Below are 26,765 nucleotides of genomic sequence, written 5' to 3' on the forward strand. Positions count from 1 at the left end.
TTGGGCAGGGGGATTGGACTAGATGACCTACAAGGTCACTTCCAACTTGGTTAATCTGTAAGATACTAGGCAAGGACTGAGAAAGCCCAACTAATCTACCTTCAGCTAGGAAAGGAAAATTCATTAATTATAGATAGAATTTGTTGTATTCAGTGGTCCAAATGTCAGCAACTGGCATTCCATAAAGTTGTCTGCAAAGTCTTGGCAAGATTGGTTACAGTATTTATCTTTATCCAAGTTATCATTTCAACACTTACCTTAGGTTTATCGTTAATTTTAACACTTTTCAAATGTTGACAAGTGCACACATTACATCCATATGCTCACATACATGTGCACACGCTCACACAGATATTCAACATGATAGTTTTACAAAAATGATAAACACGTAATTCTTTGCACAAAGCATTAGAAAATACTGTGATATTTTATTATTAAAAATGCTGCTGAAAAGTTTATACATATGTGTCCAGCCATATATATCTTCTGTCCTTACTTAAGGCAAACCAAAAAGAAAAAAATGAAGAAATAATAATAAAAGAAACCCTGCGTGCCTCTTAAGGTTAAGAAGAAAAGTCTGGGATTTTTTTTCCTATTCTTTAAAGTATCCTTTGTTGTTATTATAATACAATCCTTTGAAGAACCTAAAAATTTCCATTTATAAATCATACATCTGTCCCGATGTATTAAATTATTAAAGTGACATCATCTTCATTGATTTTTAAAAGCTAAAATCATTCACTTACAGAAATGGTTTTATCCAAATGTCACAAGCCCGACACATTACTGTACATATTGCTAGCAGAAAACAACTGGAAGTACTAAACAAATACCATAATTCACATAACAAACATACCCATCTGAATAAGATGCCATCGTTTTCCTTATTATTCCCCTCTGAGTCATGAAGAAGTGTTATGTTTTAGTCATGATGGCAAAGATCCAGCTTTAGACAGCCAATGTCACGAAGTGATTCAGATACTGGGCAAGGATTGAGGAGACTCAATTTCTAGCCTGCCTTCAGCTAGGAAAGCTCACTAGGTGACTTTGTGCCAATCCCTACTTTTAAGACCAATCAATTTCACAGGGTTGTTTTCATGGGGAAAAGCTGGAGGAGGGAATGTTATGTTGGCTGCCATGAGCTCCTAGTGGGAAAGTGAAATATAAAACTAACAAAATAAATACATTACAATTACATTTTTTTTTAAAAATCAAGGAATGCATTGAGTTTCTTTGACTATTGGGTAAAAATTGGAACTGTTAAAATTTTACCCTGAGGGAAAAGGAAAGTATGTACTAATTTAATTTTCTAAGATGGAAGATCATGTTAACAATTCTATTAGGTCTCCAGCTGTTGTTTGTTACTCTAGAAACCTGTTTTTGTCTCAGAATCAGCATGAAGCTGTACATATATTCCATACTCCATACCCAGCAAAACATCAAAGTAGCTATAAGTTAGAATAGCTCAAATTATCTATTTTAAAGCAGAAGGCATCCTGTGTTAACATTATGTGACATCACATCACATTTATATTTATTATTACAAAGATGATAGTATAGCAGTGTTGTGCCTTCCTCAATAAAAGAGAAACAATAGAATGTACACCCCAGGAAAGATGTGATCTTGTGCAGAGCAACTCTGTTCAAATATCTTTGGTTTCTACTTTTATAAACCATTTGTAACTCACTAATAACAATTTCTACTTTTATAATGTCTAATTTATTTTGATTGATTTTCTTTAGAATTGTCTTTCAACTCTATACAGAGATGCCAGGCATTTTGTTGGAACAGCTGCATTTCACATCACACTTCCCTGCATTTGTAGATGATGTGAATAATATTTTCTTATAGAATTAATAATGATGAATTATGAAATGATCCAACCTCTTCAAAACAACTCACCCATTATACATTAATAGGGTTTCTCACTTGCTTTCTGTGATATCAAGCCTAAGCTTGATTAAAATAGGTCAAAAGTTTTAGCTACTGATCCAGCAAGAACTTAATTAATAGGAAAATAATATCGCCCTTTGTCTAACTTGTGTGATCTCCCTGTTCAATGTAGCTATATCAATTTCCCTTCTTTGCATAACCTTTTCTGCCATCTGCTAGAGCAGGCAAAATCTTATCAAAGAAAAAAAACTGCTTTAGAAAATAGGCTGTCTGAAAGAAGCCAAGATTCATGGCACATCAGATACCAAGAACAAAGTTCCTAGATCAACTGAACAAGCTTGTTGAAATTCTTCCAATCTGTCTCTGTGTTGCAATATAATGGACGCTAACACAAGGAGGAAGGAAAATGATGGGATGGGGTAGCAGGAGAGGTTTCTTTCCTTTAAGGGAGGAAAAATAAAATCCTGTTTCCTATCTACGGATGCCTTAACATGCATCTATTCAGCCTGTAAAGGAAAATCTAGCAGGCCACATAGTCATCTGTGTCCTTTGTACAATACAATATGTTTTCCCAGAAATGAAACATTAGGAAAAAAATCTTTCATGTTTGGATCATCAGTAGTAATTAAGAAGAACACCCTCCTTATGTCTGGGAGGAAACATAGGTGGTATGATTAATGCTTATACACATAGATCACAACTGAAAGCACAATCTTTCTAAAAGCTTTTTTCAAACTGAAAACATCAATAAAAGCTTCTTTTTTAAAACTCACAGCTATGTACAATTTTTTTTTTACAAAGTTCCTTAAATATAGTTCAGGCTGGCAAGTCATCTCTTTGCACAGAACTATACATATTTACTGCATAGTCAGTCCTATTTTTTTTTAATAATAATAAAATCTTATTTCCCCATTCTGGATTACAGCTTCTTAGGATGGGTAAAAGCCCATGATGACGTCTTTTGTATAACAAGGGCCATTCATGGTATGGCACATATAGAACATTGTTTTTTTATTATTATTATTCAAAGGAAAAAAAGAAGAAGAAACCCTATACAGTCACTGGCTTTGTGTTTCAAAAGTTCTGTTTCTGTTTGTTACACTCAATATATATCCTTTTCTAGGAGACTTTCTTCAGGCCTCAACTCTTTATTTTCAATCAAAGTGGTTGAGATATTAAAGCGGAATCCTAATAGCAATGTACACATTTCACATTTCACAGGGTTTGAAAGGGTGATCTTTCTTGAATATCAGAGTTCCTATGGAAAGGATCTGAAGAAAATTATGACCATTCTGCTCCTTCACCTTTTAACTTTTCATTTCCACAAATTTCTTGATGGAGAATATGAATTCCCCCCCCCCTTTTTTTCTTATGGTTAATCTTCCAGGTGGTATGTGATGATTGAGCTATACTCTAGTGGTGGAATGTCCATGAGGCAAATTAGTACTGTTCTGTCCTCCACTGAAAGTGTTGAAAGTATGCAAAGGTTGCATTCCTGTTAATGTATTTGGAATCATGGTTATGGTATTGGGTGTCATGAGTGGAATATCATCTGGAGATCTTCTAAGAGTCAGGGTGTAATCAGGTGGACAGGTGAGTCTCAGAGTATCATGAGCTTGTAGTGACTCACAGTCATGATCATGCTCCAGTTGTTTCATCTGCAGTGACATAATTTCTTCATTCTGTATATGGGCAATATCATTGGTTGTGTTCCTTTGGGGACTGGGGCGTCTGTGTGTCTCATGACGTCGCTTGTCTTTCTTATAGTACAAGGCCGCAAATGCCAAAATGTTGAGGAATAATAATGATGCTCCTACAGCAATAGTAACACTTAGCTCTGTAGAATAATCTCTCTTGTTTTCTATCAGAACACTTGTATCCTCTGGAGAGGTTTTCTGGGTGTCTTTTGAATGCTTTGGATTGTTGCTTGGAGTCATTAATGGGCGTTTGGTGGTAAACTTCCCAGGAGAACGTCGGGTAACATAAGGGAATGATGTCATATCAGGCGGTGGCACCTTGGTTGTAGTGGAAACATACTGAAATATTTCATTCAAATTGTGCAGGTGTGGTACAAGTTCTAACCAGAAAGCGACTTTTGTTGCTCGGTAGTGATCTCGAACTCTGGGTTTCAAACCAATGTGCAAATAAAGTTGGTCTTTTGGGTTGTATTTAGACCAAGCAACTTCTTCAAAACGATTAGGCTTTGTATGGATGAATTTTGTATCTTGGGGAACAGGCTGGTTTGGATCCCTAAAAGTATACAAATAAATAATATTAAAAACAATCATCTTACATATTCAAATGCATTACAAGAGCTAAAGTCAATTTCCTTACAATCGTTACTTGATGATATTTTGAATTTCAAGGTTATGACTAAAAAGCACAATCTGTTTAGATCAGACTTGCCCAAAATATATGCTCTGGATACATTTTATAATACTTGTACATTTGTCTAACATATGAAAGTAATACCTTAAGTTACTTTTTAAAAAAAAAGCAACGTTTCAGGAATTTTCAATAATAGCTCACAAATACAGTTTTCAATAATAGGCATGGACACAGGCATCCAGAAAGTGGGTAAAGTGTTAGGTGTGAAGGACCAAGTCTACATGAGAAGGTTCAATCAAACTAATTTATTGCTAAAAGCTTATGCACCTACTTAAGAGTTAGATAAGGTTCAATGACACTCAAAAGAAATTGGACTTAGTTTCTTTATGGATATGTAGGGATTCTAGGATGTTTCCCCTTTTCACTCAACCCCAGGTTTTGCCATCCCTTCTTCTACATAAAGGGATGAACTATAAATTGTGACATAATTGTGAAAAGGGGCTATTTTTTATGTTGAGTGGTATGTTTCCTCAAAATTATTTCTTTGTCTTCTTATTATCTCATCACAATCTAACAGATTCTCAGTTGTCCACGTACACCCAATTAAAAATATGTTTATAAATAACCATAAAACACATGTCAAGGAGGTTTAAATGTTTTTTCTGAAAGAACCCAGTTTGAAACATATTCCAGAAGGTGGCACATCCACCTCCGCATGCAAGAGGTCATTCCAAAGGGCCAGAACTGCCACTGAAAAACATTACTTCTGAAAACTCTCCATGACTTCTTGAAAGTGGAGAACTATCTGCTGCTTCTCCTAAACATGATTGTAACAGGTACAGTGGAAGATGCAGCTCTCTCGATAGCTTGACACTAAGTCATAAAGCATTAACATCAACAATTTAAATTTTACCTACAAACTAACGGGCAGTTAATGCAGGACTCACATTACAGGCATAACATGCTCCAAACAATAACTACAGATAAGTATCCAGTCTGTACTAAATGACGCTTCAAGTACGTTTTTAAAGGTAAAGTCATTCAGTTATTACTGTGGCTTACATCAACTACCTATGAACATAGAAATCTCTTTTTTAAAGGCTAAAAATGTCAAATCTTGAAAGTTGTAATTACGGTGTTGGATATCTCCCTTGTAAAAACTAAGAATTTTGAAATAAAGAACATTAAATGTTTTGAGAATAGAATGGTTTTTTTCTATTTTCTCTATACATACATAGTCTTTACTCATTTCCTTGTCATAGGAAAACTAGTTCCCCCCCCCCAATGGGGTATCATTTTAATTATAGAGGGTTGTTAAGGCAAATCACAATAAGTATCAAGCCTTTTTTTTTGTTGTGTTCACTACTGCTTTTGTTGGAACAGCAGTAATTTGTATTTATGGCCACTGAAACAGAACATGTTTCCAATGTCAATAATTAGACCTGCAAGTATAAATTGGTATAAAAGCTACAACTATATTTCTGCAACAAATTGTTTCAGGCAAAGGTATCAAACATGATATAATGCAAATCACCATCAATACTGTACAAATATAACTTCATTTGAAATTATTCAGGCTACATTGTACGTTTCCATTAAGTTACCCTTCTGAAATTGGATTGTACATTGTGGATATCTGTATTAGATTTTGCCACTGGGGAAAAAATGCAGTGTATGTGAATTTCTCTTTTAGATTTATAGATTTCTAGATCTAGGTTTTTAGATTTCTGGTAAATATATAAATCGTATTCTACCTTCTGATCTGGTGTACTATGGACTATCACTCTCTACTTTAATTGGATCCAGTAAAAAGTATGGATGTGATATAAAAAGTCCTTGGTTACATATTCCTATACAAAAACAGTTATAAGAAAGTTTGATGGGATATTCTCATACCATCCTAAATATTTTTACAATGGTTTCACTGCTCAATATAAAAGGGTTTTGTACAGTTTCTATTAATTGTTAAAAAGGTTTCAAGTTCCTTGCTTTGATTTCCATGTTTTGACTATATACAATAAATAAATAAATAAATGGCATCTATCTGCCAACCTACTACCTACCAAACACACACACACAAATGCACAATACTAATTTTGCTATATACAAAAATAGTTGTGGATTTTCACATTTTTATTAATCCCTAGAATTTAATTCAGCTTCAACTGGACAAAATGGCTCTTGCTCAAATCAAATTCTTCCTCTAAGAGTGAAAGACAAAGGGTGGATACAAATGGGTGGGTCAAAATTTAAAGGTAACAAAACACTCCCTCTGATACCAAAGTTTCTATCTTTTTCCCAAAGAGAGGAAGGAATATTTCAACTTCAATTTGTAGCTCTATCATTGTTAGGGATGTCTTGAGAGTTCTTACATTGGGTTTCCCACATCTCATTTACTTAAGAAGAAGCTTGTAATAGCAACTTTAAAATGCATTCTGGAAACAAGATAGAACTCCTAGTATGTTTGAATGATTTCACTTAGATACAAAGTGCTGTCAGCTTTAGTTACAAGTTGAGTAAAAGAGATGAAAGGGAAACAAGGAACTCTTGCTATGTTCTTCTACATAAATTGAAGAAAATTCCATGAAGTAGATCAATGGGATTCATTATGATGTCCTTTTATTAGCCACAGTAACAATAGCTTCATCCTGTTTTTGAAGAATTGAAGCAAAATATTTTTTATTGTATTGTATTAGGATTTTATATAAAAAACAATTTTTATAAAATACTGTTGCTTAGGGAACAATTACAGATTCTTCTTTAAAATTGGACAAATATGTGACTATATTTGGTGCATTCCAACTTTTGTGCAGCATTCTGTCTTCTGTTATAAGCTTTATTATTTTTTCCTCTGGTTTCTCTTGACATATAAATGCTTTTTCAATAAGGTGGTAAGATGCATAATGTATTACACTGAATTGCACCGAGTGTTCTCTCTCTCACTCCTCGCTTCCGTATAGTATGTAAAATGTACTTGTGGTTTGAAATATCCATAACTACTATAAAATTCTCCCAAGGTTTTCTATTGTTTACTAATATTAAAACTAGAATTAAATTTTAGTAACATTGTATATTAATCTAATAAAACTTTCCTTTTAAGTAAGATCTCCTAACATTCAAAAGTAACTCATTGTGCTTATATCTGAGTTACTCACAACAGGTAATCCTCTACTTACAAAAGTTTGTTTAGTAACCATTTGAAGTTACAATGGCACTGCAAACACTGACTTATGACTGTTTTCACACTTACGACTGTTGTAGCATTCTTAGTCACATGATCAAAATTCAGATGCTTGGCAACTGACATCCATTTATGATGGTTGCACTGTCCCCAGGTCATGTGATCACCTTTTGTGACCTTCTGATAAACAAAGTCAAAGGGGAAGCCAGGTTCACTTAAAAATCATGTAACTAATGTAACATCTGCAGTGATTCACTTAACAACGGTGGCAAGAAAGGTCATACAATGAGGCAAAATTCACTTAACAAATGTTTTGCTTAGCAACAGAAATTTTGGGCTTAATTGTGGTCATAGGTTGAGAACTATCTGCATAGGACAAGATTCCTTTAATCTATGCATTTTGCTTTAAAATATGCAAATAGTGTATATGTTCCTCAACAAAGAATTCTATCTATTTTGGAAAACAGTCACTTTGTCCTAACTCAAGTAATATACATTCTACAAGCAGAATTGGTATCCCTCCTGTGTTAGGTGGAAGCAGCCAGTCAAATTCAGAAGATTCTGAAAAAAAATCTAATATCTCCCTATTTATTATTTTTATGGGGAAAATGGTTAGAGGCCAAAGTGGGATTGATCTATCTGTCCATTCATCCATACATCCATTTTTCCATCCATCCAAAATTTAAGAATGCTGCTTAAATTTAGTAGTCAAGGAAGAAGTATATATCATTTTTAATGTAGAGAAGGATATGTTCTCTCCTGATGTCTTTGTGGAACAGAAACAATTGCTTGCTTTTTCTGATGGTATGTACTATGCCAGTCTGACTTTCTTAAATCCTATGAAAGCCACTTAAGCTCCTGAATGAATCAGGACACTATGTTTTTCTCTGAACTGTCCAATATTGCTGCGTACCATTTTCTGCACTGCAGTAGAGCTGCTGTTCAGAAAGCTTGGATTTGCCATAAAGGTTCATTGGAAAGATTTATTGGCCCTTGGTGCACTGCAAGGACCTTTCTTAAAATTCAATACTAAGACAAGAAAAGAGAACGAAAAAGGAAGTTTCAAAACCTGAAACAAAACAACCACCATCACTGCTATCTAGAGGGGAAAATACTGCATTATTAATTAAGATATTTATATAAAATGTTTTCTGTTAGCTTTACTGGTAAGTTCCTCTGATCTATTGTAGCATTATGTTCCTTTCATATGCTTTAAAAATATATTGGGAGCTTTCACATTTTTAAAATTAATTTTAAAATTAATCATATACCTAGATGAAGGCAAACATATATATGATCTTTTACCCTTTAATTTTAAAAAGGCAACCAATTAATTCTATAAAGAAACCATAGTGGCAGTCTTGATTAAATCTTTTTTTTTCTTTGTAACACATCATATGCCCTAGGTGTTATGGGAATATGAAATGGTGAGAAAACAAGGCTGAAATAGACAAACTAACCACATTGTTGCTATCTATGAAACAATTTAATGTGACAAAGGTATCTCTTAGCCATAGCAATATCTGTCTACAGAAATCAAATGTGTTTGATTACTGAATTATATTTTGTATTGCAATTCTTCCAAATAAATGTACTTTTATTGCCAGAAGTTGAATGGCAAGAAATATGATCTGTAGTCCTAATAATACCTATGAATGATGAATCTGCTTTACTGCCTTGCCTCTTTTAAACTGGGTTGGTGGAACAAGGCCTATTTTCGATAAAGATGATTACATTTGACTGTATACAGGTATGGACTGTACATTCCAAGGTCGTGAAAGCTATTCAGAATAATTTGTAAAAAGAAAGAATAATGACTCCTAATCATTTCACATATATAATGGTCATAGTCCCAAAAATCTACATCACGTTAAGCTAGCCTTGATTGTACATTATATTGGGAAAATACTGCTTTCCTTCTATAGCAAGGTGTCCACTGTGAAACAAGGGCAGGTCCAATGAGAAGGGTTTTATAAAAATATCAAAAGAGAAGATGTTATCATTATAACTATATCATTATAAAGCAATGATATGCTTAAAATGTTAGGTGTCATCCTACCCTGTTTTGGCGAAGTTTGTCCAATAGGTCATAACAACCGCACTGAGCATGACATCATTCTTTGAAAAGTTGCAGTTGAATAATTCAGTAGGACCAATCATGGGGATACCAAACACATAAGGGACTTCATCACCATGTGCAGAATCAGCCCAACTGGGTTTCATTTCACTTTGGCAATGGTGATAAAATGCATAGAAGTATGTTGGAGAACCATATTGAGCATGGAGGTCTGCTGTGGCAACAGCTGGTGCAACCCATTGGTGGTCAGTAAAAAGTGCTACCAGGGTCTTCCTTCGTGTTTCAGGATTCTCCTTGTCTGCCCAATCTGTGTACATGAATTTAATGGTTTCTCTTAGAGTATCTTTCCCTTCTGGATAACCATATAGATTGTCCACAAAATTAGATACGGAGAAATCAAAATCATTCGGAGATATGCCTTCTTCATTATCCACAATTCCATCTACAAATTTTAAACCTTCTCCTTGATTTACACCTAGCATTATATCATAGTTGAGGAATTCTCCCTGTTCCATTAGAATCTGTGGGTCATCTGGAATTACATCCCCATCAATCACAGGCCCAAAGGCAATGTGGTATGTAGCTGGTGTGATTGTTTGCTGAATTAGTTCTTTGTAGTTCTTATTCCGAAAACATTCAACTAAGTCTGTAGTGTCCAAAGTGTTGCAGCCCACTTTTTCTGCCAAAATTGCAGTGTACTTGGCAGGCTGGTAATTCACTGCCCAGCTGGACAGGGCTGTTCCACTTTGTATGATTGCTTTTTGGAACAGACCTGCAGGTGCAAAAGTGAAAATTAAAATACACACACACACAGAGATACAAAATTGACAAAGCAAAAGAAATATTTATAATATCAAGAAGAAGTACCGATTAAGTGAAAGCACAGTTCAGTTTGCTTAGAACAATGTCAACAAAACACTATTGCAGTCTACTTGCCAAATGGTAGCTATATTTCCTCTCATATTCAATGTTCATTATATAAAAAAATGAAAAACCCAATGTGAATATCTAGGGGGTGAAATTATTTCTGAAATGTACAGTACATTGAAATAATTGACTCCAATTTTCACTGAGACCATCTACGGAGCCAGATGTTACTGCCTCTTGCTAACATAGATACACGTTGATAGCAATTGTTATCTGGCAACAATAACTTTTTTTATTTTTTTAAAAACCCTGTAATGCTTTTGACATTTATATCTGGGATTTGCTAAACTTCACAAAATCTCTTATACATAAGTTACTTCAAAACAGAGAACTGATTTGACAATCGAGTCTGAAGATTTTACTCAAAGGGGTGATCCAATCGTCAATTTCAAATAGAATAGTGGAGTAGAATATTTCAATAGAATATTGTGCAGGCTAGCACAAATGTATATCTTCTTCTTTTCTTTTGCAATATGCATGGTTGACCAGTCTAATAATTGTGGCAAAATATTTTTGGATGCTGTATTTTTTAAAATGGAATTTCACTATGTGACAGAATTACTTAGTAATTATGAAGATCATTTGGTTCTTATTGTTTTATTTATTTAATCCATATATTACAAAAACACTTATTCTCATGACCTTCTAACTAGTGCATCATAGGGCAAGGAGATACCTATGGGTATCAACCCAAGGGGTGGTATAGATCTTGTATATTAGGAATAATAAAGCCAAGCTTTTTCCTCCTCCCCATTGAACAAAAACTAACTGTATATGATGTTTGATCAAATAAGGTCTGAGCAAAAATGAGTTGTACAACCAAGTGATATAAAAATTGGGAAGAACTAGTAAAATTTGCAATATTAGGATTCCTGGATATTATGTTTTTACCATATTTGATTCCCCTCATACAAATGTTAATAAAAAGGACCATGAGTAGCATGACCTTAATAACAACATTAATAGAAAGTGGGAGAAAGGAAGCCATATTAATAATGGCAGAGGCTAGGGACAGAGGATTTGGAATATAAAATCTTGTTTCGGCATGAGCCAAGAGAGAAAATAGGAAGCTATGAAATGTTGCAAGTGTAAAAAAGTAATTTAGGTAAAAAAGAAAAAAGGATGGATTTGAAGGAAATAAATAATGAGTTGCTCCTTTATAAAAGTATTAAATGTATCAATAAGCTATAGAATTCTTCCTATGACAAATTAACTAACAAATGTGCTCAGTAAAACAGTACGTGATGACTTGCTAAAAAACTAACTTCCGTTGAAAACAGAAACATACGCTGAGGCAAGGTCACCATTTGGTGAGATAGGAACATTCATTGCATAGAGTGAAGCCACAAGGAAACAAAGATAAAATCACTGGGATTCTGCAGGACCCTTTGTAGTGTAAAATTAAAGGAATGATTTAGTAGATGGGGGGGCTTATTAGGCGTAGCATGCATTGTGTAGAAAGTATAAAATGTAGAGCTTGAGTATTGTTTTTTTGCTCTCCTTGTTCTCAATCCAATTTGGGAAGAGACTAGGAGGCTGCAATTGCAACCACTTTTTCATTTTTCTTAAATAAACCTTTGAATTGTAAACCAGACTTATTTTCTGCATTGTGAGAATTTTTCGATTTTAGATCTCACAACGGGAAACACAGTCTTGTGTTCTGCCCCCTTGTACTCACCTCATTTACCTAGTCAGCAGATCTGTGGTGGCCCTGGTCTCAGGCTGCTGCTTTTAAATGTCAGATCAGCCTGCAATAAGGCTAGCCTTACTGCTGATTTGATCCTTGAAGAGAAGACTGATCTGGCCTGTATCACCGAGACCTGTCTGGGCCCAGAGGGAGGTTTGCCCCTCATAGAAATGTAATCAGTGGGTTATCAAGCATAGCACCAATCTAGATCTCAAGGCCGGGGAAAGGTATGGCTGTTGTTATAAGAGAATCTCTAGTAACATCCAGGGGCATTGCTTGGCTGTGAGACCCTTTTTCTTAGGTTGGCTCAAGGGATCAGGTGGCATTGCTGCCACTGCTGTACCTAGCAGCGTGGCAGCTTCCCTACCCAGGTTCCTGGACCTCACCGCAAGGCTAGAGGTGGAATTCCCCAGGCTCATAGTCCTGGGGGATTTCAACCTGTCATCCCTGGGGTTGGGGGCAGCAGTAGCCCGAGATTTCATGGAAACCATGACTTCCATGGGCCTGTCCCAGGTCATCCAGGGCCCGACTAGGAATAGTGGTCACACACTCAATTTGGTGTTCTTGTCAGAACAGTGCCTACGTGACCTGGAATTGGTTGTCCTGTCTTTGGTCCCCTTGTCATGGACAGATCACAGTCTGGTGGCAATGAGTCTCTCAAGAGCTGTACCCCTACTCCCGCAGGGAGACAGGACCTATTAGATTGGTCCACACCAAACCTGGATGGGTTCCAGAAGGAGCTCGGGATTATAACTGCAGATCTACTATGCAGTTTTGCCGAGCTCTTAGTCACTGTTTGGAATAGGAAGGTGACTGAGCCTCTGGATAGGATTGCACCCATGCAACCTCTCCTCAATCATAGACCTCTCTGTGCCCCATGGTATACAGAGGAACTGAGAGGGATGAAATGTATGAGGAGACATCTAGAATGCCACTAGTGGAAAACAAGGGATGAACTTGATCAAACACGCACAAGAGTTGCTATTAAGGTCTACCTCATGGCGATTCGTGCAGCGAAGTGTAAATACTTCTCCACACTAATTGCATCTGCAGATAATCACCCAACAACCCTCTTTAAGATGAGCCTCCTCCTCCTGGGGAAGGAGGAGATTGAGGTCCACCTGAAGGGATGCGCTGAGAATTTGCAGATTTTCTGGAAGACAAAATTGCTAGACTTCATTCCCAGTTAGGTGCCAGCAGGGTTGCTAGTCTGGCAGAAGCCCCTGAGGCAGCTTCTTGCCCTGTTATCTGGGAACAGTTTGACCCTGTTGCTCCTGAGGAAGTGGACAGGATCCTAGCGAGTATGCGTGCAAGCACCTGTGTCTTAAGACTCATGCCCCTCCTGGCTTGTGAAAGCTTCACAGGAGATGACAGGTGGGTGGACTCTGACAGTAATTAATGCTTCCCTACAGGAGGGGGCAGTGTCCCATCATTTTAAGGAGGTTGTGGTCCACCCTCTTCTTAAAAAGCCATCACTGGACTCCACCCAGTTGGATAATTTCCGACTTGTTTCCAATCTCCCCTTTTGGGGGAAGGTTGTTGAGTAGGTGGTTGTGCAGCAGCTCCAGAGGTTTCTGGATGAAATGGGTTACCTTGACTGCTTACCCATCAGGATTCAGGCCTGGGTTTGGGACAGAAATGGCATTGGTCACACTTTTGGATGATCTCTGGCAGGAGCGGGATGGGTGTAGTGCATCTATCCTTACTCTAATTGACCTCTCCACAGTTTTCAATACCATCAGCCATGGTATTCTCCTGGAGCGGCTTCGGGAGATGGGAGTGGAAGGCCTTGTGCTATTCTGGTTCACTTCCTTGTGGCTGGCATGACTGAATGCTGTTACCTTCCCACCAAAGGTGGTTCCTATTTTTCTACTTGCATTTTTACATGCTTTCCAACTGCTAGATTGGCAGAAGCTGGGACAAGTAACAGGAGCTCATTCCATTACGTGGCGCTAGGGATTCAAACCACTGAACTGCTGACATTTCTGGTCAACAAGCTGAGCGCCTTAGCCACTGAGCCACCATGTCTCTTATATTAAGTTATTGGAGTCTTATTAGTTTTACTGTTTTAAATGGGGTTTTATACTTTGTAAAACACCTTGAGTCACCATGGGTGAATAGGCAGCAATATAAATTCAATTATAAATAAATAAAATAAATAAATACAGGTAGTCCTTGACCATTTGTGACCATTAGAAGTTATAGACACACTGAAAAAAATAAATTATGACATTTTCTACTTATGACCCAACACAACTCCATAGAGTTGTGATCAAAATTCGGACACGTGGCAATTGGCATGCATTTATGAATGTTGCAGTGTTTTGGAGTTATGGGACCGCTTTTAGCGACCTTCTGATAAAGTAAATTCACTTAACAACTGCATTACTAACTTAAAAACTACTGTTTTACTTAACAACTGTGGCAAGAAAAGTTGTAAAATGAGGTAAAATTCACTTAACAAATATTTCAATTAACAATAGAAATTTTTGGCTCAATTGTGGTTGTAAATTGAGCATTACCTGTAGTGATTTCTGGAACTAATTCCTACTGATTTTGCAATCCATTCTTACTTTATGACTATTACAATTATATTATTTAACATGGAGAATGGTTACCTTCTGAATAGTGAGATAATGTCAAGAGACTAACACAAGATGCTCCAGCTCCTGATCCAAAAATAGTAACTCTTTTGGGGTCTCCTCCAAATGATCCAATATTTTCTTCAATCCATCTCAGAGCTTGAATTTGATCAAGTAATCCATAATTGCCTTTTGCTGCTTGGTCTCCAGTACTTAGGAAACCTAAAAATTAAAAAAGGAAGGAAGGAAGGAAGGAAGGAAGGAAGGAAGGAAGGAAGGAAGGAAGGAAGGAAGGAAGGAAGGAAGGAAGGAAGGAAGGAAGGAATATTCACTGGTCAAGGAATGAGTTATTGGACATGCATATAAAATATTTTCTTCTTCTGATTTTCAAAAGCTTACCGTTCTACTTAAATGTAATTAATACAAGCTTTAAGGACCCAATTATTTTTTCCGTCAGGAAAATGAAGTGTGGCAATTTTTATTTTTTTCACATTTATTCTCCTATAGCAAACATGAATAGCAGATAGAGACTATGACCTTTTCACAATCATATGCTTTGTACCAGTTGTGAAAAACAACCCCTTTTCTCTAGGTTGTGATCTTGTCATCTAATGACAAGACCATTAATGTTTGTTTTATATCAGTCAGCTCTTGAAAATTGCATGGAAACCTTTTGATTCAGCACACAGTAGCAGATGTAACACCAGTTAACAACAATGAAGTCTGAACTGTCTGCCATCTGAAGGAAAGCTATGTAAAGGGGCTCTATACTCAAAGTTCTTAGTGGGAGTCTTCTGCCTTGGAACATTAAAACCAGAGGTGGTATTCTGCTGATTTGGATCGGTTCACATGAACCAGTAGTGGAAATTGCAGGTGGCCCCGCCCTGGCTGTATGGTATCCCATTTAGGCACTTTTTAAAGCCAAAGCACATGCACAGAAGGCTGAAAGCATGCACAGATGTGCACTCAGATTTGTGAACCAGTAGGGAAGATAAGTGAATACCACCCTTGATTAAAATCCCAGGTATTTTGAAAAGTTATGAGCTTTTGGGGACACTTGATCATTTTTCCGCCTATTTCGTGATGTCATATTCTTCTTAAAGGGATGTTATTGATTTTTCTATTTTCATTTTATATTTCTAATTGTAGCCTGCTCCCAGTCTTTAAAACACCTACTGACAGCATGAACATAAAACTAGCTGCTAATGGGGGGAGGAGGAGCCAACGTTGCAACATTACATTGTGCGGACTCAACAGTCCGAATCTGCCAATGACACTTTTGCCCCTGGACGGTCCAGCAGGACCTAAACCGTCCCGAAGAGATGGTGACTGGGAAGACAAGACCTTGCTGGTCGCAGGGACATTCGCAAAGTCCCTGATCGACCCAAGGGAAGCGCTTCCAACTGGTGGCAAACAGGCAGCCCCCTGGCTGACATAGTTGGAGATGGCTCCAGAAAGAGAAGTGAAAGTGTTTCCATCTGGTGAGTTTTTTTTTCTTTTCTTTTAGAAGATTGCCCCAAGAAACTCTTTTCTTAAGCTAAATTAGTCCCTTAAGCAAGAACAAGCGTATTTAATCCCTATTGGACTGCCTTAGAAAGTTTTTTGCTCTTGCTTATAACGATCTTTTGTGGATTGAAGTGATTGCAACTTTTCCTGTTTCTCTGCTTGAGATGAAGGGATCTTTTTTTCTCTATTTCTTTTTACTACTTTAACTTTTTTGGCTTAAATTAAAACTTTTTTTTTACTTTAATAAATTTCTCCTTCTACTTGTTACAATATCATATTAAAGATACTTAAGGAAAAAGTTCTTAAAATAGTTGAATCTGCCACTTGGAAGCCCAAGTCTGAAGTTTTTTTCCTTCTGCTGTTGTAACAATGTATCCTTTGTTCACTCCTATCTGACTACACTGACTTTGCAACAGAAGTGTTTGGAACTTGTTTTTAAAATCTGATAAAGATCCAAGGTCACAAATAGTCTACTGCTGGTGTAAGTGGAAAATATTTTGGCAAGAATTGAAAAAGAAAAGAAAAAGATTAGAACCCTCCTTCTTTGAAAACCATAAAAGAACATTTGCTTAAGATTTAAAATAAAAATAGATATATTCTTCAAAATTTGTGACAGGCTAGAGTGGCAGAAAGTACCAAATTTCTTTCTTTGCTTTTTCTTTATATTTCTTTTTACTCTAAAAAATGGATCAAAACTCAGATGAAGAAAACTCGATAATTCAAAACATTTTGGCTGGACTTCAAAACATCTCAGAAGGACTTGAGAGATTTGACAATGGGACAGACTATGGGGTATCACAAAAAAAGATGATGGGGTTGCAGCCCCAGAAACTAAAGAAATGAATGAAAATACAGAAAACAAAGATAAGAAGTTAGATGAACTTATGAATGGAATAAACGTGAGTGAAGATGGAAAGAAAGGAAGCTGGAAAAGTGACTTTGATAATTTGGTGCGTCACTCCAAACTCCAAGATGCAGGAGAAAAAGAAAGAGCGAAAAAGATGGCGTTAATAAGATAAATCTATTCAGAAATAAACCTGACAACCAAAGTTAAGCTTACATTAATAACAACTCAAGGGCAACAAAACTACATGAGAGATTGTTTAAGCTACAAAGTGCGGAGAGAAGCCTTAAACCTGGAATGGTCCTGGAAAGAGAATCGACACAACAGCTGGCGAGAGAGGAAACACCATTTTGTTACTGGAAAGACACTGGTTAATAATGCTAGTTGATGGAAAAAAGCTAGTTAATTATTGATGATTAATAAGTAGAGATCTTAGTACTTTATAGACTGTCCTAGACTATCATTGAAAGTTTTTTTGTTAACATATAATTTACTATGATACTAATAGTGAAATGATAACCTTAGTTAGGATAAATAACCAGGCCATAGAAATGCTAATGTATACTTTTGGTGATTGTTAAGGAGAAATGTTAACATCTCTTAGATTGTCTTAGGTGTCTAATGTTTATTTTCTTAGTACGTAATTAACTAATTTGGGATTGAGGGAAAAGTCCTATAAATAAATCTTAGTAATAAATCATTGTTTACAGACGGCTATAAAGATATAACATTGTGCAGGCCTGTGGAGAGGAGAGGTGAGATAAACAGTAAATAACTTTTAGTCAACTACAATAATAACAAGGAAATGTTAATGGATAATATTTAATGACACATACAGGTGTGTTATGGGGGGGGATGCTTAGATATCTTACTTAACTGAATTTGTTTTAGAATATGTCATAAAGGTGTAATGTTATTGGAGATCTATTGAAACTGCAAATGAATGCCAGTAGGTGGTTGTGTCTTTAAATATAAATGATTCTAGATAAAAAACATGTTTAAATAATGGTAACCAAATGAGAATTGTGGTACAGGGATAGTAAAATACATAATTTTTCTTTCTTGACTTAAAATGTACAACTCGATTTGAATGAAGTATATGTAAGGATTGTGGAAGAAACACACAGAATATATTTGTAACCAATACGCTTTCTACAAGATGTAGCGAAAAATGGTTCTTTTTTTGTGTGTGTTTTTGTTTAACTAAAACAATAAAAAAAATTCTCAAAAAACCCCCTAGCTGCTAAGAATAATAATTCATAAATTCATTTGATTCTCTATCTTCTTAAATAATGCACAAAATAACAATTCTTTATGGACTTAGTAAGAGGTAAATAATGATGAATAGACCTGCAAGTACTGCACAGTTAATTGAATAGGACAAGATTTTGAACAAGAATGTAGGTGAAGCTAACTTTTTCACTTTGGGTACTCAGACTTCAGAGATCTCATAGTTTAACAAATGAGAAGGATTTTGGGGTTTTTTTTTCTGCAGAGGATGGGGAAAATGTAAAAAAGCATCTGGCTTCCTGTCATGCAAACCCCATTTACACTTTTATCTTGTTATCAGATTTTGAAAATGGAAATGAGCCATGTTTGCAGGTGGCCTTGTAATTCATAAGGCTGTCAAATTCATAAGCTTCAGATTTTCTTGGATTTGCTGAAAGCAATTCGCTTGGAACAGTTTGAATTTCACAGTATATAGCTCTCTAAGTCCTAATTTATCATTTTTATTATCAAATTCTCATTTGATATTTTAAAACTTTTTTTTAACTTCACAGGCATTATTTCTACAAGCCCTTTCAGAATTGCTGCATTGATATAAAACGTAATGTAACTGATGGAAAATTCAGACTTCATCACTCCCACTTGAAACACTTGTAGGCACCCAACAGTTGAAAAGGTGTCATCAATTAGCATTTGTAAATTATCATAACGGTAAATATAGAGCAAGCTGTCAACTGGAAGCTAAAGAGATTTTTGAGAGCTTTCTGTTCCACAGAGATATTTTAATGTTATTGCTTGTTGTTTGATATGGATGGAAGATTGGTGACTCTGAGAAATAGGAGATTATTTGAGTTGAAAGGACATTATTTGAAATTTAGGTGCCCTGCCTATCTAATGTAACAACACAAAGTTAAGACTAATATACATTTTCAAAATCATTTTGTTAGGCATGCCATATTGAAGTTTTGGAACAGGTTTAAAGCAAGATTGAATCCCAAAATTCTTCTATGATTGTCATTCCAAGAACCTTTTTTTTAGAAGATAAATGATATTCACACCAACTTGGTTGACCTACACTGATTAATTGATATTTTTTGATGGAGAACTTAGAAAAGCATTGGAAAAGGAGTCTTTTACTTTACTTTTACTTTGCCCATGATTTGTTTATGCTCAGTTGACAGAAAGATTTTAATTGGATAAGAAGAATTTTGACTTTACAAATGGGAAACAACCCTGATTCTGACCTGGATCTATGAACCAATTATGAACATGTTACTGCTAAGATGTATAATGGAAAATGAATACGGGGGAAGAATATGTTAAATACTGTAACACTAAATGGGTTAAAATGGACATAATAAAATCTTTGATCAATATGAGTATATGTGGAGTAAGGAATTCAAATTCATACTGAATTATAACTTGAAAGAGAATTTTTATAAGATGATATATCTTTGGTCTTGAACACCTGATAAATTATCAAAGATGTATAATGATGTGAAAATACATGCTAGAAATTTAATCAGTCTGAAGATACTTTTTATCACCTTTGACAGGCATGTAAGAAAGCTAAGTATTATTGGGATGATATATGTATTTTAATTCAGAGAAATCTTTATAGAAATGTACAACCGAAATCCAAGGTTTTTCTTTAAATTTGATGGATTAGCAGTTTGGAAAAAAAAGAATATGGGAAGTGAAAAAGCTTTTTGGATGAGAACCAAAATGTCTTCAAGAAAAAACAAAGGAAGTCCACTTATCTTTTGAAAAAACACTTTTGGGACAACATAGGATTTCATTTCTATATATGATAACAGCAGCAAACCTTTGCATGGGCAGAAATGGAAGGATATACAGATTCCCTCAATGCAAATATGGATGGTGAAGTCAATGAAATTGGTGGAGATGGTGAAACTGACTACTTTGATTTTTTTTAAAAAACAACTTGTCTAGCTTTGTTTCTACTTGGAAACTCATGTCGGATACTTTACTTGAAACCGAAAAATAATGAAACTTTACTCTTGATATCTGACAATTAGAATAGTTTATAGTGATATAAATACTGTGTATTATTGAATTTTAAAACAAAAGGTTAAGGTATTTTGTAATTGGAACTAGATGGGGAAAATGTGGAAGTTATAATTCCCCCCCTTCTTTTTAATCCTTGTACTTTTCTCCCTTATATTTCCCCTTTTAATTTTTTTCTGGTTTTTTCTATTTTATCTTTCGTTGAAATTTACTAAAGTATATTAAATAACAACCAAATATTTTAATAATATAATGATGATCATCAATATTCTAGAACATAAATAATATCTTGAATTTTATCTCTTGTATTAATGATAATGCAAATTAACAAAAATAAACAAAAGAAATATATGAATGGAACAATATTGAAATACAATGAAATTAATGTCAAACTTCCAGTTTTATGCAAGTAAGGCTATTCATTTCATATAATAATCTGTGTCAGACTGCCGTCTATCCAGCTGCTGATTTAAACCTCCAAATAATTTATTTGGCATTACCTTATATAAATTATAAAAATCCACTAACTAGTAGCGAAGAGATTTTTCTGAGAGTTCTAATTATTATCTGGAATTGGAACACATGTGAAACTTCAGCAAAAGGTTTAAAATTGGCAGCATGGGCACTAGTGCTCTGTTACCATATGAGAATAGATTTAAATAACTCTGAACATTGTTTCAGTTCCAGTTTCTTAAAGAATTTAACTGGTTTTGCAAATCAATAAGTTGATTACATCATTCAAATTTTTTAAAAAAATATCCTAAGAATGATTGTCATGTGATAATAACTGTATAGGAAGGAAGGAAGGAAGGAAGGAAGGAAGGAAGGAAGGAAGGAAGGAAGGAAAGAAGGAATGATAGATTTGTCTTTGCCAGGGATGTGCAGTCACTAGAGGCAAGGGAGGCGGGGCCTCACCAGTCTCCTCAGGGAAAGGAAAGAATTTTAAATATTTAAAAAAAAATAATTAAAGCCAGGGTAGTTGCTACCAGATTTCAAGTCACAGTGGCTTGGTGTCTGCTCTCAGTATTAACTAGGAAGAGGCCACAGAACTCGGGGCCTCCTTTGCATAAGGAATTTTTCGCCTTTTAAAAGTTAAGAAAGAGTTAAAAAGTGAAAACTTTCATATGCAAAAGAGGCACTGATTCTCCCGTCTCCTGATCGGGGAGCAGCAAATCATGCCTTATGAGCATGCTTACGTTGAGCACGCTTACATTGGGTGGACAAGAGGAGAGTTGAGAGAGTTTCCACAGATGGAAAAGGTATGTGGATCGGACAGAGGGAGGGGGGGATTCAAATTAAATATGTAATTTTTTTATTGTGGAGTGTATGTGTGTGTGTGTTTCTTTCTTCACAGCGGTCTGGTAGGGTCGGAGGAGGTGGGGGGGTGAGGCGGCAGAGCGTGGAGGTGGCAGGGACGTTCTCGCCGCTGTGTCCCAACAGGCCAGGCGTCTCATGTTTATGTCTGCCATAAATGTGAGACGCCTGGCCTGTTGGACACAGTGGTGGCGGGGGGAGGAATGGGCTGGGTGGGTGGGGAGGACGAAGAGGAGAAGAGCGGTGAGTCCAGGCAGGGAGCAGGTCAGGCGGGGGGTGGGTGAGCTGGCTGGCTGCAGGCCGGGGCAGCAGGATTGTTTGTCAGAGGAGGCGGGGGGGCCAGGCGGTGGAGCGCGACGGCGGCAAGAAGCATCTCAAGTGCCGGCTTGCCTTCTGGGTGTCCCGGCTCCATCTGAGATGCTTCTCGCCACCGTCGTGCTCCACCGTTGCCCCCCCACCTCCTCCGATAAACAATCCTGCTGCCCCAGCCTGCAGCCAGCCCAGCACCAAGTGGGGGGGAGGAGGAGGAGGAGGAGGAGGAGGAGGAGGAGGAGGAGGAGAGAAGAAGAAGAAGAAGAAGAAGAAGAAGAAGAAGAAGAAGAAGAAGAAGAAGAAGAAGAAGAAGAAGAAGAAAAAGAAGAACGGTGAGTCCAATCAGGGAGCAGGTTGGGCGGGGGGTGGGTGGGCTGGCTGCAGGCCAGGGCAGCAGGATTGTTCGTCGGAGGAGGCAGGGGGGCAAGGCGGTGGAGCATGACGGCGGTGAGAAGCAACACTCCCGCCACTGTGTCCGACAGGCGTCTCACGTTTATGTCCGCCATAAACGCGAGATGCCTGTCGGACACAGAGGCGGGGATGTTGCTTCTTGCCGCTGCTGTGGTCTTGCCTCACCAACGGTAACCCTCACCGCATGTCACTGGTCTTTGCACTAGGCCTATAGATTCTTTGTGTAAGGTGAATTTCTGATTCTTTTATTTTGGAGAATTCAAAGCTTTTAATTCTGTTTTCTCAACTGGTCCATCCAAGATATACTTAAAACTAACGTTCCCAGAATTATCACCAAAGAAACTTTTTGAAAGGTACTAAAGTAGTGATGGGATTAACTACTAGGGATATATTTCTAGTTTCAATTTTCAGTTTCTTTCATATTAAATTTGTGCAAGACCCCCATCAATAACTACTTCATGTTTAACAAATGAGTTTTTTTCCTTCAGTAGTTCTGTGCTGATCTTCATTAACTGCAAGAATAAGTCTTCTTAATTTAAAAACTAATCATCAAAGCAAAGAGTCAGTCTTATCTGACACCCAATGAATAAACAAATATTTCTCCTCTAGATGAGGCTCTATAGCATTTCATGGTTTGAATACAAAATCATATTTATATATTAAAAAAGAACATTAAGAGCCAGGGTAAGATTATGTATTCAAATTCAAATTATGTAAACTAACTATTTCTACTTATATTAATAATTAGAAAGATTTTAAAATGCATAATAATTACATATCATTGTAAATACTATTCTATTATAGTATACTACATATAATTCAATGGAGCTTAATCCTTAGCTTTATGAAGAAAAGTTGATACTACATAAAGCTGTCATTATCAAATGTAATCAGAAGAGTTTCTAAATTATTTGGCTTTCAACAGCTATCATACAAAACAATCTTTCTCTAAATTTCAGTTTGTTGACAGACGCATATGTCAGTGAATTGAATGACGAGTCTGTAATCTCAATGCTTTAGATCAGGGGTGTCAAATTCATGTCATCACAGCATCAATGCCAGGGTTCCAAATAACATCCCCAATGAAACAAAACTCCAAGGCTTGGATTTCCTCAAAGTTAGATTTTATCAGAGATTGGCACATCTGGGGAAACCCAAATCTGAAAGCTTCCTGGTTTTCTCCACCCAGTTGAAAGTTCACGACCCTGCCCAACACCCACAAGTCCATCACATAGTCCAATCAGTCACTGCCACAAAGGAAGATTTCTCCCATCCACGTCAGTCCAGGTCCTGGGCAAAATGATCTGCTCTATCCAATCCCAGCTCCCATTTTCCCACAGTAGAATGTGTGGCAGGCTTGAGGCCCAAAATGGCTTCCAAGACTGACAATCATCACATAACATATTGGGACTTTTTCCCCCTTCGCTAAATTGGGGCAGGGCAGGGCCAGCACATGACACATCTGGCCCATGAGTTTGACACCCCTGCTTTAGATATTATCTATTTTTAATATTTTAAGATTACTACTATGTTCACTAAAAATAAAATAAAAGGAAAGGATTGCAAAACATAGGATGACTTCAGAGATAGTAATCTACCTATCTCTCTGCATGCGTATATTATTAAAATATTTATTAAAAAGAAAAAGAAATAAGTTACATTTTCATTTCATTTTAAATTATTTATGCTACTAACAAAACAGTGGTAAGAGTCTTAGTTTAGAAAAGTGGAATCCATTTGTTGATTAAAGGGCTTTTAATTTAGACACTTAATTAAGAAAGTTGTTTACAAGTTGGGTCAAAACTTAAGTTCCTAAAAAGATTGGAAAACTATGTTTTCCCTTTTCCTAGTGAATAGAACTTTGAGAGCATAGGAAAGTATGCAAAATGGAAATAGCAATAGCATTTAGACATATACTGCTTCGAAGTGCTTTACAGCCCCTTCTATATGCTTTACAGAGTCAGCATATTGCCCCCAATAATAGGGTCCTCATTTTACCGACTTTGGAAGAATGTAAGCCTGGTCAGCCTTGAACCAGTGAGATTTGAAGTGCCAAACCTCTAGCAGCTGGCAGTCAGCAACACAGTCTGCAGTGCTGCATTCTAACCACTGCACCACCACAGCTCTTAAATAGATCTGCAACAAATCCAGATGTCAACTTAGGCTCCATATGTATCCCAACAATAACGTCATAGAGTCTAGCATATACACATACAAGATTACACCTGCCTTCATATGTTTCTTTCCTAATAATATACATGCCATCATCTCCCAGGAATTTCCCTCTGGATTCTGCATGGAACAAATGGAATAACTTTGCACAAAAGTATGTATAAACACAAATTTTATACAGTATCAAAGTACAAAACAAAAATAAAGTGGTATTGCAGTATTTCAACTTTCCAAAATACTCTATACCAGAACTGTACATGCCATCATCAACGTCAAAAGGCAATCTCAGAAGTTCTTAATAAAGTATTCTTAATGCTTTACAACTATTAATTGATAAATTACTTATAACCTGTCTCTCTGTAATCTACAGCTACATAACCAACATATGTTTCTTGCCCTTTTCTTTCCTTCTGCCTCATCAATTTAAATCCTACACCACCCAATCTAGCCATTGTGTGGAGCTGATAAAGCTCACAAAAGCTTTTAACTTTTAATAATTTGTATTAGTCAGAAACAATGTTACTAGAAACATCCTGACATTTTTTTCTAGCCTAGACTAACATGACATCTACAGTGGTGGGTTCCTAAACGGTTTACTACCAGTTTGCTGACCGCATGCACACCAAACGTACGCTGCACGCACATAGCGCAGTTGAGCAAAAAATTAAGTCAGAAAAAAGGGAAAACAGCTGAGAAGTGGCAATTCAAGCTGTCGCTCCAGATCAACTGGGCTTCGGAAGCTGGAATAAAGGTAAGTATAGCCCAGGGGCAGAGAGGTGGACCCTCTTTTAACAAAAACAGAGAACCGGTTCGCTCTCTGTTTGGAGCCAACACTACTGGTTCAGGAGAACCGGTCCGAACCGGTAGGAACTCACCTCTGGGCATCTTCCTATAATAAAAACTACATGATTAAATAAATTCTTTACCTGTGCTATCCTGAATTGTTCATAAATAATCAATTTAATAAAAAATAATATTCTGTACAGAAACAGACATATCCACATATGCATACATACACACATACAGCAATTGCTGCAGATCCGACGAAATGGAGATTTTAAGCTTAATTCAGAGTTTTAGTCATGGAAAGGATCTTATAAATTAAAAGATTATGGGATATTAATCACAATGCCAAATGGCAGGGTTTTTTTTATAGACAAGAAAAGCAAAGCTATACATTAATAACTATTGACTGGTAAACATGATACTTAACAAATAGAATAAAGCTTTCTGTGCACCTTGGCATAAAGTCATACTGGCCACATGATGACGGGAATGTGTTTGGACAATGCTGACTCCCTCAGTTAAGAAACAGAGATGAGCACCACCTCCTGGAGTCGGGCGTGGCAGGACAGGAAAACCTTTACCTTTACCTGAAGGTATATTGGATGATGGTTTGTATAACCATGAGGATAAGGATGATAACAATAACAATATTTCTTCCTCTAAAGATACCAAAATCTTTGCATCAAAATATATTTGTGTTATACAAAACATTCTACCTCCAGTCCCTAATTTCCAAATAGGGCTGAGCAAGAATCCTTTGCAGGACCAATGTCTCTGACCAATACACAATGCTTCAATTTTGTAGGAGCCAATTTCCTTGTTCCCCTGCATCAAGACTGATGATTAGTATCCAGACCTGATAGTTAGCCAAAAGTGGTAATCCAAATAAAAGTTACAAAATGTATATCAGTAATGAAATCCTGATTTGGCATACTTATTGCACTGGAAAAAAAATGGGGGAAAAATATTTTTCCTTACAAATTAACCATCTGAATTGAACATCCCTCAGATGAAAAGGTTAACAAAGATGGCCTTCAGATCAACAATGCCATTTTACTGAGGGAAGCATACAATTTTGCTACAAGAATTGCCTGAAACATTGATCTTTAATACCAACACTAGAAAAAAAAGCAAGTATTTGAATAATAATGTCAGGCTTCAATTGTATTCACAGAAAGACCTTTAACTGCTCTGCTTGAGTGACTTCAACTAGGTAACATGTCCTGGAAAAAAAGCTTCTTGAGATACTGGAGAATTGCTATTGGGCAGTCTAGGCAAATAGACCAATATCTTTCTATATTGCTAAATATAACCTTTAGACAATAACTTTCCATATGGCATTTTTAAAATCAACATCTGTCCAAACTGATTTTTTCTAAAGCATTATGTTAAGATCTAATAATGCATAATCATGTTTTCAGACAAGCTTAAAAATAACTCCCATTTGAAATGGAATGTTTAAAACACCATGTCCCAAATGTGATACTAT

General features: G+C 36.4%; 1 protein-coding gene across 2 annotated transcripts in view; it reads right to left on the reverse strand.

The window, feature by feature from the left end:
• Positions 1 to 408: 408 nt before the first annotated feature.
• NLGN4X (neuroligin 4 X-linked) overlaps positions 409 to 26,765 on the reverse strand; it is a 236,946-nt gene continuing 210,589 nt past the window's right edge. For both annotated transcript variants that reach the window (XM_087726768.1, XM_087726769.1), the window contains 3 exons: positions 14,713 to 14,898; positions 9,463 to 10,252; positions 409 to 4,144 (listed from right to left, as the gene is read on the reverse strand). In XM_087726768.1, the coding sequence (XP_087582894.1) occupies positions 3,301 to 4,144; positions 9,463 to 10,252; positions 14,713 to 14,898 (1,820 nt within the window). In that variant the 3' untranslated portion in view covers positions 409 to 3,300. The remainder of the gene's footprint in view (positions 4,145 to 9,462; positions 10,253 to 14,712; positions 14,899 to 26,765) is intronic.

The sequence above is a fragment of the Thamnophis sirtalis genome, unplaced genomic scaffold (genome assembly GCF_051295495.1).
Source record: "Thamnophis sirtalis isolate CommonGarterSnake01/CBP01778 unplaced genomic scaffold, rThaSir2_p1.2 scaffold_12, whole genome shotgun sequence".
NCBI classification, from domain to species: Eukaryota; Metazoa; Chordata; class Lepidosauria; order Squamata; family Natricidae; genus Thamnophis; species Thamnophis sirtalis.